The 16,329-nt window shown below is 54.1% G+C and overlaps 1 protein-coding gene across 1 annotated transcript in view; it reads right to left on the reverse strand.

Annotated features, from left to right (window-relative positions):
* Nucleotides 1–4,598: 4,598 nt before the first annotated feature.
* DNMT1 (DNA (cytosine-5-)-methyltransferase 1) overlaps nucleotides 4,599–16,329 on the reverse strand; it is a 40,404-nt gene continuing 28,673 nt past the window's right edge. Inside the window, exons 24-40 of the mRNA XM_012641265.1 lie at nucleotides 15,593–15,708; nucleotides 15,218–15,422; nucleotides 15,004–15,137; nucleotides 13,243–13,416; nucleotides 12,504–12,725; nucleotides 11,520–11,712; nucleotides 10,644–10,728; nucleotides 10,307–10,435; nucleotides 9,892–10,174; nucleotides 9,168–9,309; nucleotides 8,080–8,246; nucleotides 7,548–7,725; nucleotides 6,751–6,946; nucleotides 6,230–6,396; nucleotides 5,943–6,059; nucleotides 5,182–5,272; nucleotides 4,599–4,702 (exon numbers count right to left, since the gene is read on the reverse strand). Coding sequence (XP_012496719.1) covers nucleotides 4,668–4,702; nucleotides 5,182–5,272; nucleotides 5,943–6,059; nucleotides 6,230–6,396; nucleotides 6,751–6,946; nucleotides 7,548–7,725; nucleotides 8,080–8,246; nucleotides 9,168–9,309; nucleotides 9,892–10,174; nucleotides 10,307–10,435; nucleotides 10,644–10,728; nucleotides 11,520–11,712; nucleotides 12,504–12,725; nucleotides 13,243–13,416; nucleotides 15,004–15,137; nucleotides 15,218–15,422; nucleotides 15,593–15,708 — 2,634 coding nt within the window. The 3' untranslated portion in view covers nucleotides 4,599–4,667. The remainder of the gene's footprint in view (nucleotides 4,703–5,181; nucleotides 5,273–5,942; nucleotides 6,060–6,229; nucleotides 6,397–6,750; nucleotides 6,947–7,547; nucleotides 7,726–8,079; nucleotides 8,247–9,167; nucleotides 9,310–9,891; nucleotides 10,175–10,306; nucleotides 10,436–10,643; nucleotides 10,729–11,519; nucleotides 11,713–12,503; nucleotides 12,726–13,242; nucleotides 13,417–15,003; nucleotides 15,138–15,217; nucleotides 15,423–15,592; nucleotides 15,709–16,329) is intronic.

A 16,329-nucleotide genomic window follows, 5' to 3' on the forward strand; every position in this document is an offset into this window, starting at 1 on the left:
CCATTTCTTGGAAAGAAATATTAGAAACCTATTGAGGGATGTTTTTTGGAAGGAAGGCATTAAGAAAGGAAAGCTTATTTTGGGACTTTTCTGCCATATTTAAAAATTTTACTTTGTGTATATTATTCTGGTTTAAATATAAATACATGCATAAACATATTTTATATATTAACATATAATATGTATGTGTGATATATGTGAGATGTATTTAATAACATAAATGTATTTTTTATCTATTTTGTATATCCACTAACTTGAATTACCACTTCTACAACTGGCCTAAGGAAATATATATTCAAGTACATGAGGTAATCCATAGAAAGTGCTGGGCTAGATGTAGTGGCTCACACCTGTCATCCCAGCACTTTGGAAGGCTAAGGCAGGAGGATCGCTTGAGGCCAGGAGTTTGAAACCAGCCCAGGCAACACAGCAAGATCCTGTCTCTGCAAAAAAAACAAAAAAATTAGGCAGGCGTGGTGGCGCATGCCTGTAATCCCAGCTACCCCGGAGGCTGAGGCAGGAGGATCACTTGAGCCCAGGAGTTTGAGGTTGCAGTGAGCTATGAGGACACCACTGCACTCCAGCACTCCAGCCTGGACCACAGAGCAAGAGCCTGTCTCCAAAAAAAAAAAAGTACACCAATATTCATAGCAGATTTATTGCCTTATTTACAATGACCAAAAACTGGAAAACAACTCGTGTAATTTGCTCAGGGTGCCACGACAAAATACCACACACACCACTCACTGGATGGCTTAAACAACAAAAATTTATTTTCACACAATTCTGGAGGCTGGAAGTCCAAGATCAAGGTGTCAGCAGGGTTGGTTTCTTCTGAAGTTGCGGCATCTTCTCCCTGTCTTCATGTGGCCTTCTCCTCCGGTTGTGTCTCTGCCCTGATCTCTTTTTACAAGGACACCAGATTGGATTAGAGCCCACCCTAATGACCTCATTTTAATTTAAGTACCTTTTTTCTCTTTTGAGACAGAATCTCTCTGCTGGAGTGCAGGGAGTAGGGAGAGACTGGTTTGGGAGGGGCACCAGGCAGCCTTCCAGGGTGATGGGAATGTTCTGTCCTGATCTGGTCGGTGAAGACACAGGCGAATACGTGTCAAAATCATCTCACTGTACACGTAAGATCTACGCACTTGAGTACTAAAATCTGGAGAGGAACAAGGTTCAGAGACACTTCGTTCCAATTCTGTTTTATTTTTATTATTTGAGGCATTTCTCGCTCTTTAAAATCATTCTATTTATGGCATTTGCCTGCCTATTTCTCTTGCAAGGCAAGGAGGGACAGTACCCATCTATCTTATTGCGACTGGGACAGAGTTCATGCCCGATCAACAGTTGCGTGATGCCGTTTCTGCACGTTTTCTCTTGGTGGTTGCAGTTGGCTGCGTGGGAACGTGTACAAAGTAGACAGGTATCTTCCATGCAGGCCTGAGAATGGTCACTTGCAGGATGACACCATGTTAGGGAGCTTAATTTTTTTTTTTTAAGAGACAGGGGTCTCGCTATGTTGCCCAGGCTGGACTCGAACTCCTGGGCTCAAGCGATCCTCCTGCCTCGGTCTTCTGAGTAGCTGGGACTACAGGTGCATGCCACGGCGCCTGGTTCTGCATAATGTTCTAAAGAAATAGGAAATGCTAAATTGATGGCCACGCAGATGTGGTAACAGTCACAAAATGCGCACAGGAAGGAGACACGGCAAAGGCCTATTTGCGGTTGTGTCTGGGGAAGTAGACCGGGACCTGGGGGGCCCCCAAAGGGGCACCGGTACTGCCTTGCATGTTGGTTTCATTAGCAAACGACCTGCTACTGTGGAAAATGGTGTGGCAGTTCCTCAAGAAATTAAAAATAGAATTACCATATGATGCAGCGATTCCACTTCCGGTTTATGCCCACATGAATCGAAACTAAGGTTTTGGACAGATATTGGTACGTGCGTGTTCACGGCAGCGTGATTCCTAATAGCTAAAAGGTGGAAGCAACCCATGCGTCCACCGGGATGGATGGATAAGCGCTATGTGATATATATACATACCTCCATACCATGCACCATCAGCCTGAAAAGGAATGAAATTCCGACACGTGCTATCACGTAGGCGAACCTTGGAATCATCGCCCAGACACAAAATGACAAATATGGTACGACTCCACTCCTATGAGGTACCCGTTACAGAAATAGGCCAATCCATAGCGACAGAAAGCAGAACAGAGGTTACCGGGGGCTGGGGCAGGGGAATGGGGGAATTAGTGTTTAACGGAGACATTTTCTGTTTGGGATGATGCAAAAGTTCTAGAAAGAGATACCAGTGATGGTTGCACAACAGTGTGAATGTACTTAATGCAAGTGAATTGTCATTTTAAAAGGGTTAAAAAAAATACACAATCAATATACAAAATCCTAGTCAATATGAGTTGATCGTCTTTCTACAGGCAAAGGACTACAGTTTAGAAATTTAGAAAACATCTCATTTACATTAGTAACGAAGGAACTAAATACCTAGGAATCAAGTTGTGAAATCTGCAAGATCTGGATCATTGAAAACCACAAGAGAGTATCTGAAAAAATGGAAGGACCAACTGTGTTCTTAGAAAGGAAGGCTGGTTGGCTGGGCACGGTGGCTCATACCTGTAATTCCAGCACTTTGGGAGGCCAAGGTGGGAGGACTGCTTCAGGCCAGGTATTTGAGACCAGCAAGAGTGAGACCGGGTCTCTATAAAAAATAGAAAAATTAGCCAGGTGTGGTGGCACACACCTGTAGTCCCAGCGACTCCGGAGGCTGAGGCAGGAGGATCCCTTGAACCCAGGACTTCAAGGCTGCAGTGACTTATGATCGGGCCACTGTGCTCCAGCTTGGGTGACAGAGACCCTGTCTCCAAGAAAAAAAAAAAAAATTAAGGTGGACATTTAGGACTTGGGCATTTCATATTACACCCCAATTAAAAAAAAATAGGGAAACAGACATTTCTAGGTAACACGACCTTCAAGGTACAAAGCAGTTTTAATAGATGCCACCGTTTGTAGCAGAGACAAGATACCCACCCATGCTTACGCGCGTGCATAGAACGACCTTGGAAGACAAGGGACATGGTTGTCTTGGTCAAGATGCCTGGGAATCCACAAAAAGACAGCATACTTCTCATTCTACTCACTATATACTTTTTAATGAGTTTTTCAGCTTAAAAAAGCAGAAAGTATATTTTTACAAAATCTGACGGGGAAGCTCTTCCACATGCCATATTGAGCTGTGACGCTTTCCATGTGCATTTGCTACCTATTGGAAAAACAGGCTGAGATCCCTGTTTTAGTCCTTACAAAAGTGACTCGCGTGTTAAAATGAGGATATCACAGAAATATGGAAGAAAACACATGTTTATGATCTGGGTGTAGGGAAGGCCTTTCTCGACAGGCTAAGAGGAACAGAAGTGACAAATGTATCTATTTGCTAAATAGAGAAGATCTCTGTATGGCCGAGACAGGGTGACTCAAGATGATTCGAGCCAGGGTAATAATCTGTAATGCCCAAGGACACAGTCATGTGGTCACCACAGAAAGAAGGGACAAACTCCAGTGGCCACTGGATACATGGAAGTGTTAAGTCACTATTTAAAAAATGCTAACAGGGATCAGGCGTGGTGGCTCACGCCTATAATCCCAGCACTTTAGGAGGCTGAGGGAGGAGGACAGCTTGAGGCCAGGAGTTCAAGACTCATCTGGGCAACACAGTGAGACTCCATCTCTACCCAAAAAATAAAGAAAAATTAGCTGGCCATTTTATAAAGTCTTTTCCCAAAGACAAACCAAAGAAAAAAGGTTTGTTTATCTCAGGACTGAGCTACACTGAACACACAGAAAGCCCAGCTAACAGAGTCAAGCAAACGGGGTTTTGTCAGGGGGTGGGGATGCCAGGGCTCTGAACGACTCCTATCTGGTTCCACCATCCACTGCACGGGGCTTCTGTCCTCATGATCACAGGATGGCTGCTATACTGCCGGCCATCACAGCACACTCCAGACCAAGGAGGGCTACAGGCCATGGGGAAGGCTGGCCAAGACTTTCCTTTAAATGGCTTTCCTGAAGGACACACTACCAAGTTCCGCTTGCATCTCATTGGCCCAAACTGAGTCACAGAGTTGACCCCTACCCCCAAACACACAGATAATACAATGCCTCTGTGGGGGTCCCCTTTAGCATTGAGGAGCCTATTCCTGTCTGCCCTCGGCCAGAAGCCCTGAAGAAATTACAAGGCACCACCCAGTCTGGTTTATAGGAGAGATTTATTTGAAGAAATATTACAACATATAAAAACTACATAAAGTCTTAATTTCCACTCATACCGTGGTAACATTTGATATAATGCATAATAAAAAACTTTTAAGGAATCTTCATTTTCTGAGGGTTCCCATGTATACATGTTAAATTTGAAAAAAAAACCAAAAAAACCCAAAACTTTTAAAATCCCGAACGTACGAGGTACGGCACGATTTGATCACTAAGTCGTCAGTTGATAAGCAAACCTCACAGGACAGCTTCGTGCCAGCCAAGGCCACAAACACCGTGCACAACACATCTGAACTGACAGATTTCAACACATTAAAAATACAACATCGGTGCATGGATTCCTGGAGCTGGAGAAAAGGGCGATGGAGGGGCAAAGCTAGTCCTTGGCAGCTTTCTCCTCCTTTATTTTAGCTGAAGAGAAACAAAAGGAAAAGTCACTCTGGGGCACATACACGGTGTGACGCTAAGCAGTGACCGGTGAGCACAACAGACACGTTCGATCCAAAGCACAGCAACACCTGTGCCCGCGTTAGCAACGGATCTGACAAGCAGCCGCGGCTCTAAGTGGACATTCGTGGAGCCCGAGCACACCCAGAACATCCCCCAGAGGCTTCTGCGCCCAGGCGCATGGGGGAGCATCCGAGGCAGGGGCCTGCCAGGCCAAAGTGACTCAGCAGGAGCAAGGAAACGGCCACCAACTGCACACCCACTGCGTGCTGGCAGCCTGTTTTAAGCACCGGACACGTGCAGTTTGCTCTATCCTCAAGGAAGCCTCTTGAGAACAATGGGGCCATGGGGTGGGGAGGGTGGGGGACTCGCCCGAGCCCCAGAGCCTAGTGCAAACCCGCTGTCCCCGCACCCACCCCCAGAGGGAGGCCAGCCCCGCGTACCTGAGGCACTCTCGCGTGCTTTGGCCAACATACAGAGCCTGATCTCCAAGCCGATGGCTTTGGCCAGGGGAGGCGGCACGGCGTTGCCCACCTGCGGGAGGGGAGGAGGGCGATGCCCGGTTTGCCACGGCCGGCTGGATGCTTGGGGACAAATGCGCTGGGGCCTCTGCTCAGGACAAGGTGGACGAGGATGACGAGGGTACCAGGCCCCTGGGGGAGGGGTCCTGGTCTCCTGCTCACACGGGTCCCCAGAGTGCATCCATCATGGGGCCCTCAGACCCTCCCACCCCCACGTGAGTCATTAACACAGGAGGGGGCCTTTGGAGAGTTCTGGAAAGACTCTCAAACGTAAAGACAGGGAAGCCGCCAAGACATGCTTCACTCCCAGCTAAGAGCAGCTGCTTCAGGAGGACGACATTCGGGGGAAGGGGGTGAAATGGGCGGTTTTCACCAACCCCTGGGCCCCGAGGGTGCAAGCCCCGTGTGCATCTTGTCCGTGGAAACACGCTTCATTAACATTAATTGACTAAGTCAACCGAACACCCTGAGAAGCAGTCAGGGACGACCGCCCCAGTCCGTTTAACTCCTAGCAAGTGAGTTTCCCGCTGCGAGTTCCACCTGCTCCTGCGGCGTGTGGAGCACTGACCAGCCCCACCCGGGTGAGAGGCACAGGGGCCCCCATCCAGCCTGCGGCTGCAGCGTATAAAGCCTCGCCAGACCCCCCAGGGAGGCGGGAGCGGTCCCCAGGCCCCTCCACTGACCTGCCGGTGCTTGTCCAAGATGTTGCCGAACAGCCGGTAGGTGTCAGGGAAGCCCTGGGAGCGGGCGCATTCCCGCACACTCACCACGCGGTGCTGCTCCGGGTGCAGCACGCGGCCCTGGGGGCGAGAGGCTCGGTGGGCAAGGGGAGGGGGACAGGCCCACTGGCAAGAGCGACCAGGAGAGAAAGGGCACCGCCGTGCCACCCCACCCCACCCGCACCACCCACTCCCAGGCTTCAAGGCGCAGGGGCCTGGCCCTGGGCCCCCAGAAGCCCCAGTCCACCTACCTGCTTGCCCATGGGCTCAGGGTTGGTGACGGTCGTGCTGAAGAAGCCGTCCCACTCGAGCCTTCCGTAGAGGCCGGCCCAGTGGTTGTGCCTGTTCCCGGTGTGGGGCAGGCACCAGGGGATGAGGGTGTTGAACTGCCTGGCTGCGGGGTCGCAGGCTTTGCCAGCTGCAAGAGAGGACTGCGGTGAGGCTGGGGTCATGGAGTGGGACAGAGGCCGGGGGGGACGCCTGGGACAGCACACACCAGCTCTCAGAGCTTCGGGAGGCAGGGACGGAGCACGCACCTACTGCGTGGGGACCCCAGCCGGAGAGAGAGTCCCTGTTGTACTTTTATTATTTCGCCTTCTCAGCAGCTGTTTGCTCGGCTAAACCAAGGCTTGGCATGTCAGCGCCCGGCCGCCCCGGCCTCTGGGCTGATGGGCAGAAGCCCCAAGTCTCTGCTTCTGGGAAACCCCAGAGAACAGCCCTCCTCCCCGAGCCGACCAGACGCTGCAGGGAGCCACGGTCTGAGGGGTCCCACCTTCCACGCAGGAGCAGACCCCGCGGAGGGCCCCGGAGCTGCTGCGGCCGTTCTTCCTGTCGTGGTGGGTGTACCGCAGCTTCCTGGCCATCGTGCCGTCCGAGAGCCGCACCTCGATGTTGGGCAGGTCACGCCAGTCTGAGCCCGGGGCCAGGGGGATGTGCCGCATGCGGGCGGCCACCAACGCGCTCATGTCCTAAAAGAGCACGGTGGGCCCTGCTGTCACCTTGCTCAGGGAGCATCTGAGTGCCCAAGCCAAGCTGGGCACTGGGAACACTGCCAACCAGCAACCCCCATGGGGCTCGTGCCCAGCAGGACGACACAAACTCAGCGTGGTGCACATGGCACGAGGAACCCAGAGCAGAGACATGAAGCAGTGCAGGGGGCAGGGTGGGCACATGAGAAGGGCCGACTGGGGGCCAGTGTGTCATCGAAGCTGGGCCTGCAGCAGGGGGTGAGGAGGGGCAGCTCTGGGGACAGCCAGGGAGGGCGCCAAGGGCCAGACTTGGCGTACGTAGGGGAACACACAGGAAGGGGAGTGGCCGGACAGGCCAGGCGGGGTGGGCAGTAGCCAGACACCATTCGGGCCGAGTCCACGAGAGCAGAAGCTCTGACTATGTCTCAGGTGACTGTGTGCCACCACAGAGGGTCTGGACGTGCGGGAGCAAGGCTGGGAGCCAAGTGACGACAGCGGTTTGGATTTGGGGCCGTGACAAGAGCAGAGGAGCGAAGCCCAGGCTTGCGCGTCGGCAGAGAGGACTCCCTGCGAGGGAGGAGCCCTGCCGGGAGGACCTTACCTTGCAGATGTGGTCCCTGAGGATGGGCTGGTACTGCGAGCCCCGCAGCTGCCTCTGGAACCAGGACTGGGGCTCCCCGTTGTACAGGATCTCCAGCGCCGAAGCCCCGTTCCGGACCTCGGGCAGGTCGGACATGGTGTCGCGCACCGTGATGGTTCGGTAGGGCCCCGAGCTCAACCTACGACAGAGCAGGCAGGCAGTTGACACCTCCGGGGACTCACGTCACAGGTGCCACACCCCTACTGCTAGCAACGCCCTCTCCATAGGTCATGGCGCTGCCCAGGGTCCCACGGGCAGCACTGTACGCTTGGACGCCAACCACAAGCTTACTCGGGGCAGGTGACGCAGGGCCAGAACTTAAGACTGGAGGTGGCAGAGCGCTCGTGCGGCAGGCCGGACGCCACACTGTTCACTCCTCAGCTCAGGCCTCTCGACAGAGACCCAACCCCAGACCACTGGGTGATGCTCACGATCACCAGGACGCACTGACACCCGCTCTGCGGCGCTCACAGGGGCCAGCAGGGCCTCTGACCTGGTGATGTTGCTGACAAACTTCTTGTCGTCCACCACGACGCTCAGCTGGCAGGCCCGGGGCGCGAACACGTGCAGTGGCTCTGGGAACAGCGGGAGCTTCTCCCCGGGGGCCGCAGCCAGGATGATGGCTCGCCTCCGGGTCTGGGCCACACCGTACTGGCCGGCCTGCGCGATGGGGGCCAGACACACACGCACACGGTCAGCGGGGCACCTGCGCCCAGCCAGACCCAGGGCCAGGGCCAGCAGCACTTGAGTCACCTGTGGGACCCCTGGCTACCCCAGCAGGTTTGGTCCTAACAAGAGGTGGGACCAGATGGAAGGACAGAGGCAGCCGAGCCCACGCAGTGGGAGTGAACCCTACTGGCAAGTCCCCCAGCTTTTTAAGAGGGTACAGCAGTGACCCCAGAGCCTTAGCACTCAGGGAGGAGAACAGCCAGGGGAGACCAAGCCCTGCTGCCTGCCTGCTAGCCTTGGTCACAAGGACAGAGAACTTGGCTGCAACAAGGCTCGCCTGGTAAGCCCAAGACGCCCTGAGGCTGACAGTCACTCACTGCTGGCAGCCAGCCCCTCTCCCATCTGGACAACTGTTCCCTTTTCAGCCAGGCCCTCGACAGACAGACACGGAGGGGACGCTTTTCAGACAAGCCCTCATCCCCGCTGACCGCCCTGTCCCTGCGGACACACCACTGGCAGCCACTGGAGGGCAACCTGTGCCCCTTCTAGGGCTTTGTGGAAACAGTCACCCAGAGGAAAAAACGCCCGTTTTTTTTTTTTTTTTTTTTAAGCTATCAAACAGTTGGGCCTATGCGAGGCTCTGCGTTGGCCGCCCGCGCTTCCCCACAGAGGGAAAGGAGCTGGGACAAGTGGCAAGAGCCCCCACAGCTGGCCCTCTGCTGGCACTGCGAGAACACCGCACTGGAGAAGACGCTAGACGGGTCCATCTTCCCTGCCAGCAGCGCAGGTCACCACCGGCCCTTGCTGCTCGGGCAGCAGCCCTGTGCCTTTGAACCCTATTCTTGGTTAGGGACCCCTGCCCCTGCCCCTCCCTGCTGGCCACACCGCCTGCCCCAGTCCCGGAGCGCCCACCTGCAGCACGCCGAAGGTGCACTGGTAGCCCATGCGGACCAGGCAGCGCAGCGTGAGCTTCAGGACCATGGAGCGCTTGAAGGAGACGAAGTTCCTGACGTTCTCCAGGAGGAAGTACCGGGGCCGGTAGTAGTCGCAGTAGCTGTGGGGGGTAGACTGCAGGGTCACCCCACACACAGAGGGACAAGACCCACTTCAAGAGAAGCCACTCCCCAGTGTTTTTTTGTTTTTTTTTTTTGAGACAGAGTCTTGCTCTGTCACCCAGGCTGGAGCGCAGTGGCGTCACTGTAGCTCACTGCAGCCTCCAACTCCTGGGCCCAGGCGATCCTCCTGCCTCAGCCTCCCAGGTAGCTGGGACTACAAGCAATGCACCACCACACCCAGCTAATTTTCTCTATTTTTGGTAGAGACGGGGTCTCGCTCTTGCTCAGGCTGGTCTTGAACTCCTGAACTCGAGCGATCCTCCCACCTCGGCCTCCCAGAGTGCTAGGATGACAGGTGTGAGCCACCGCGCCCCACCCCAAGTGCTCCTTGATTCAGTGAGAGCTGAGCTGTGCATTTCTGGAGGGCAGAGGCCTCCTGCAGGGCACCCGGCAAGGCCAAGGTGAAACCAATCGCTACCAACACGTGGCACAGCCAGCATCTCAGGCACCCTGGCCCTAGGGCTGTCTATCTGGTCACCCTTGGCCAGCAGGTGATACCAAGGGGCTGCTACCCCATTTACCTGAGGAAGGAGACCACCAGGGAGTTTTTGAACTTGGAGTAGGTTCGTGAGTTGAAACGGTTCATGCCGCTGAAGCCCTGGCAGGGCGGCCCGCCACACAGCATCTCCACGTCGCCCTTCTGGGGCAGCCTCTGGCCCCGCGAGTTGGTGGCCTCGCCGGCCATGACCAGCTTGAGCAGGATGTTGCAGTCTTCCGTGAACACCGTGGAGCCAGGATTATTCAGCCGGAACGCCTGGGCCGCAGGGTCCCACATTTCAATGGCCCATAGCGTCTCAGAGATGCCTGGTGGGCGAGAGGACAAAGGCACACTTTCAACCCACTCTCGACCCTCCTGAATGAGGCTGAGTCAGATCCTGACCTGGGCCAGGAAGGCCTTTCAGGCAGAACCTGCCCGATCCAGTTTTGCTAGCTTACCTGCCTGGTGGAATCCCTCCGACAGCCCCCCACAGCCAGAAAACACGTCCAGGGTGCGCAGTTTGGGCAGCTTGATTTCCATCTCTGGTTCGCTCGGCTCGGACGTTGGCGATCTGGGCTTGCCTTTCCCTAGAGGAGACAGGCCACGGATCAAACCCAACCTTGCCCTCTTCAAACGCCTGTTCACACGCAAACGGCCTCATTGAGGTCGAGAAAGGCAAAGTGCTGGGGGTGGGGGTGGAGGCGGGAACTCCCAGAGTCACGTTAAGTGGTTCATGAGGCGACCTCTGAGTTACAGGAGACAGACCCGAAAAGCAGCCTGTGGACAAGGTCATACCTTTTCCTTTCCCTTTCCCTTTGTTTCCAGGGCTACGGGCATGGTTTGGAGGGTCTTCAAAACTTTTGCTCTTTGCGTTATAGGCCTGAGAAGGAGAGAACGTGATCATCCTTTGGAGAAAGGCACTGGTGCCCTCTCTAAGGGCTACTTAAGAAGTTAATTTGATAAAGAGTCACTTCATTTCTCCCTGAACAGGGCCACAACCAATTAGCCACCAATAAGCATAGTTTTACTATACTGCAAACTTAAGGGGGAAAAAAAAAAAGGAAACCCCATTCTAGTCAAACAAATACTTTATCTGGCCAACACTGAAATTCCTGCTATTATAGGCCCTTGGACTATTTATTGTAAAAACAGGAAAAAGCGTGGTGTGGAAACTGCTGTCCGATTACCATCCACAGCACAGCCCGGGGAAACACTGACATGTATCGTTTTAAGATAAGCCAACACAGCAAGGCCGCGCTCGAACAGTTCAAAAGCCATCAGCTTGAGCAACAGATTCCTGAATCTTCTACATAGTCAGGGCCACCTGCATGGCTGTGTGGCCCTGCCCAATAGGACCCAGGGACACAGCTGCATCTCCCAAGGGTGAGGGCACCTTCCCAACTCACACCAAGACACTGGTCAGGCTCACAGAGGCTGCCCGACGGTCCTTAAATAAACTTTCACTTCACTATGACGCTAAACGGTATGTTCTACATCGCAGTTTTGAAAGACCAGGAGAATTAAACTCCAGAACAACTTGAATGTCAGGGATCTGTTCTACAGAGAACTCTGCAATGACTGAAGCTACGCTCTTTATGGAACCCAGCACTGAACCGCTTTCTGGCAAGATTGGCCCTGAAGCCACCCCCTCTAGTGAGCCGGGGGCGCCACCTCCAGAAAGTAGAAGCGGTCCGGGCCGCCCGTCGAGTAGTCCTGGACACACTCGGGCAGGTCCTCCCCGTACTCCACCGTGCAGCGGCCCTGCACCGCTTTGAAGTCCACCACGGCCTCCTCGTCGCTCCAGTAGAGCAGGTTGATGTCTGCGTGGTAGCTCGCCGGGGTGGACTTGTGAGTGTTCTCGGGCCTACGAGCGGAAGACGCCTCGTGAGGAACACTCTCTTGCTGTGAGCTTATACCTAATCAAATGGCGTCACATTCCCGGGGGCGCTCAGGGACCCCTGGGTATAGAACCCCCACCCGAGTCAGCTTGACTGGTCGCTCCCACCCCACCCGACTCCTGTAGAAGCCTCTCAAGAGCTTCCTTCCCTCACCTGTACCAGCTGCACCTCTTCCTGCTTTCCTGTTATCGCAACTGACTATTACAAAGACCAGAAAATCTCTGATCTGCGTTAGGGAAGAGGTGAGGTGAGCGTACGCCTACCTGCACAGGTTAGTTTCAGGTCAGCGCCTCATCACTACCAGTTATTAGGGTCCCCCAAAAAAGAAGAGTTAAGCCAAGAGCTTGGGAAAAGCGTGAAGAGAGAAAAACCCCAGAAATAGGAAGGGGGGCCTGGGAAGAGTTGGGAGGGCCCCAGAGGCCCGGACAGTCCTAAGCGGATCTTTGCAGGTTCTCTGGGGGTCGCCCGAGACGCAGCCCCGGACACTCCCCGCCTGCCTCATCACCCTCTGACTTCTGCTTAGGGATTTCTCCTGGAGAAAGGGCTCTGCAGCCCTGAAGGAAGGACCTAAAGACTTAGGGCTGTGCACTATCATCACAGTTGTCATCAATGCCCCCCAGATAACCAGACACTTGGACAAGCAGCTACCTCTACCTAACACCTAAAACAACTGTGGGTGCTATGCCACAACCCCGTTTCAAGCAGAGCCTTCCGGAAGAGTCTGCAGCCTCACGGCAGAGCAGAGGCCTTTGCGGACCTGTAGAACTTGTTGAGCCTGATCTTGATGTCGGCCTCGTTGGGCTTGCCGTTGCTCTTCTTCGGGCAGAAGATATCCTTTATCCGGCCGATCCGGTAGGGCTCAGGGGCATCCAGGTTGCTCCCTTTGATGTAGTCTGAGTACTTCCGGTAGTGCTCCGGGTACAGGTCTTCGTCCACGGGCTCCTTCCGGGGGCGTTTCACAGGGCTGGACAGCTTGATGCTATGAGAGCAATCGTTTGGCATAAGTGAACATTAAACCTCAAAGTAGTTGAGTCAGCACGACCAACTAGCGACAATAACCATTTACAGTTGAACACCTTTAACATCTGTTAAACTTTTCCTTTAAGCCAGGCACTATGCAAAGCCTTTTAACTCACTCAATCCTTAGAGCCCTAGCAGGAGACATACTACTCTGTCCTTCGCACAGATGGGGACTGAGAGGAGGTCCCTGGAGCAAAGCCTCATGGCTGGTCAGAGGCAGAGCTGGGGAGGCCTCCAGCTGCCCCTGGTGCTGCCTGCCAGCAGGTTCTGACTTCTCACAGACGCACAGCTTCCTTCTGCAGTGGAACTGCCATCACTCTACCCTGGACAGCCGGATGCTGCCCGCCTGCCACAGACCCTGCTGTGATGGCTTGGGCGGCAGCTGGTACTGAGGGGGTGGACGGGGATGTCTGTGTGGAGGAGGAGATGGCAGAGCACCCTGGCCCCAGCCCTGCCCGGGCAAAGGGGCCACTCACTTGAACGTGAAGGCCTCGGGCAGCAGGTACACGCCGTCGCCCACCCGATACTGAACGCCGTTCTTGGTGGCCGAGTAGTAGAGGACCTGGCCGTCCAGGTCATCGAGCTGCTCCAAGACCCTGGGGATTTCTTTTTGCCTCATTTCAGCCAGACGGGCACAGCTTGCACAGAACCTGAAGGGACAGGGACGAAGGACAGAAACGTGAGGTCCTGGCCGGGCGCGGTGGCTCACGCCTGTAATCCCAGCACTCTGGGAGGCTGAGGTTGGTTGATCGTTCGAGGTCAGGAGTTCGAGACCAGTCTGAGCAAGAGCGAGACCCCGTCTCTACTAAAAATAGAAAAAATTAACCAGTCAACTAAAAACAGAATCAAAAAATTAGCTGGGCGTGGTGGCTCAAGCCTGTAGTCCCAGCTACTCAGGAGGCTGAGGCAGTAGGATCCCTTGATCCCAGGAGTTTGAGGTTGCTGTGAGCTAGGCTGACGCCATGGCACTCATTCTAGCCTGGGCAACAAAGCAAGACTCTGTCTCAAAAAAAAAAAAAAAAAAAAAAAAAGAAAGAAAGAAACGTGACGCCCTGAGGCTGCTGGCTTAATCCACAGACCCTGGGGACCAGGACAGGAAGATACCTGCACACACTCAAAGGAACCGGCTCTGCTGTACTTCACACTCACACTCTGAAGACACTTATTTGGGACCAAAGACCAGAGAGAGAACACAACCAGAAAATTACAAGCCAAGCCCACTTTTGAGTCATCAGGACAAAATCCAGAAGACATTAGTCAACAGAATCTAGAATCTAGTTAAGAACACACTCAGAACAGCAGAGGCAGCTCGTGCTGTTTTCTCTACAAAGGTGCTCAACAAAGTTCAACATTGTTGATTAATAATCCCTTAAAGGAGAGTTGAAGAATGCCTTAAATGTAGAAACCAAGCCAATGCCAGCATCGGGCTGCTGGGGAAGCACAGACGCACCCAAGGGCCCTCCCTGCCTCTTCCCCGCTGCCCCTGTTGCTGTTACTGCTCTGGAGGCGCCAGCTGCCACTTCTAGTAGAAGAAGTGAGGTACAGAGATTAGAAAGAAGGCACAGGTCACTAGGTATTTAAGGAAAAAGGGCCTCCCTAAAAGCAGCCACCACCCCCCAGTTAGAATAAAGTGGGATAAAAGATCTCATTTTCAAGAGAAAATACCTAAGAAATGGAAGAAAATATGCAAAATCTGTGACACACACACTGAGGGACACTTGGGAAGTCTTAAAACAGAAAGACAGGCTGGGCACAGGGGCTCACGCCTGTAATCCCAGCACTCTGGGAGGCTGAGGCGGGAGGATCACTTGAGCCCAGGAGTTTGAGACCAGCCTGGGCAACATACTGAGATCCCGTCTCTAGAAAAAATTTAAAAATGAGCCTGGCATGGTGTTGCACACCTATAGTCCCAGTTACTCAGGAGTCTGAGGTACGAGGACCCTTGAGCCCAGGAGTCTGAGGCTGCAGTGAGCTATGATCACGCCACTGTACTCCAGCCTGGGTGACAAAGCAAAACTCCGTTTCTTTAAAAAAAAAAAAAGTTAAATTAAAGGTAACCCCTGGTCATCTATATACCTAAAGCAACTCCCATAGAGTCAGGCTAGTCTTTGGTGAGCAGGGAACACGGGGTGGGGGGGCACGCCTAGCAGACTGAAAAACCCAGAGAGCAAAAGTGATCTGTGTAGAAAGTGCACCAACAGGACAAGGACAACCCTGAGCTCAGCCCCAGCACTCACTTGTACTTGTTGTCCTCTGTCGGCTGGGTTTTTGGAGGTGACTCAAACCTTGCGTAGTCTTGATCGTACCACAACTGGTAGAAATAGGTCTTCCCATCGTCCCCTGCCAGCAGGCACTCGGGATCCATGCCCCCCTATGGAGACAGGAACGGCTGTCAGCCTGGCCCTGCAAGCACCGAGAGGCAGGAGCCCATGAGGGGTGCCAGGAACTCACCTCCAAGGCCCAGTTTTCCGAGGGCGCTTTATAAATGACCTTCACTTTGCTGTGAATATACGAAAGCTGCATGTCCTCACATTCGTCTACCAGGAACAGCTCCAGAGGGTCTGATGTGGCCCCAAGGACGGTATCTGTCCCGGCACAGAACCAGTGGGCATGGAACATCTGCCCGTTGCTGCTGTCCTCCCACAGTGCCGTGACCCTGGAGTCGGAAGACAGGCGCGGGAAGAAAGTTCTAACATGACCGAGTCTACTTAGGCAGACTTGTGTCTTCTTGGTTTTGCTCTAGGGCAAGGAGCTGCGCCCGCCATTCTGGCAAAACAGGCATCTCCTACTCGTTTGTGGCAGTCAGGCGAAGGGAAGGATACAGACCTCGCCAGATACAGCGGTTTGGAGGAATCATCTGGAATAACAGATACACAGTCCCCTACTTCCAGGGTTTCCGCATCAATGCAGACTTTCTTGTAGTAACTCTTCTTCCCGTCAGTCTGAAAAGGAGAGTTAAATTTCAGGTGAGGACCATTTTGAAGGCCCTTGCTAGGACTGGCCTGTGTGATCCTGTTACGTTACACAGCACGCGACTCAGCAATTTCATTAAAAAGAAGCCAGGAGCTCTAGCACCCTGGCCACTAAACACCCCCCACTCCCACGGCCAATGCTGCAGCACAGGGCCCCGTCAACCCTCCAACCTCAGCCCTGCGCCTGTGCCGACCACTACTCAGGGTCCGGGGTTCGATTTTAACACTGCCACCCACAATCCGGCCCCTGACCCCTCTCCCGCCTGGCAGCCCCTTGCTCCGTCAACTCTGGCCACAGAAGCCTCCTCCCTTTCTTCCAGTGAGGTCAGCCCACTGCCACCGCAGGGCAGGACTTCCCCAGGGCTTCACGCGGCTGGCTCCTATCTAACCTCCGTCCCAGCTCAGGTGCCACCTCCTCAAAGCCTGGTGGCCCTCAGGCCCCTTCCAGCCCTCCACCCTGTCAGGGCACACACACCACCCGACACACGTGTCTGTCCTCCCGCAGGGGCTCAGCCACATGCCGGGCCCACAGCAGCACCTGCAGGCAGTCAACCTCACGCTTACAGAGTGAGCTGACTGTATCTCTGGCTT

This window comes from Propithecus coquereli, unplaced genomic scaffold (genome assembly GCF_000956105.1).
Source record: "Propithecus coquereli isolate 6110/MARCELLA unplaced genomic scaffold, Pcoq_1.0 Scaffold164, whole genome shotgun sequence".
NCBI lineage: Eukaryota > Metazoa > Chordata > Mammalia > Primates > Indriidae > Propithecus > Propithecus coquereli.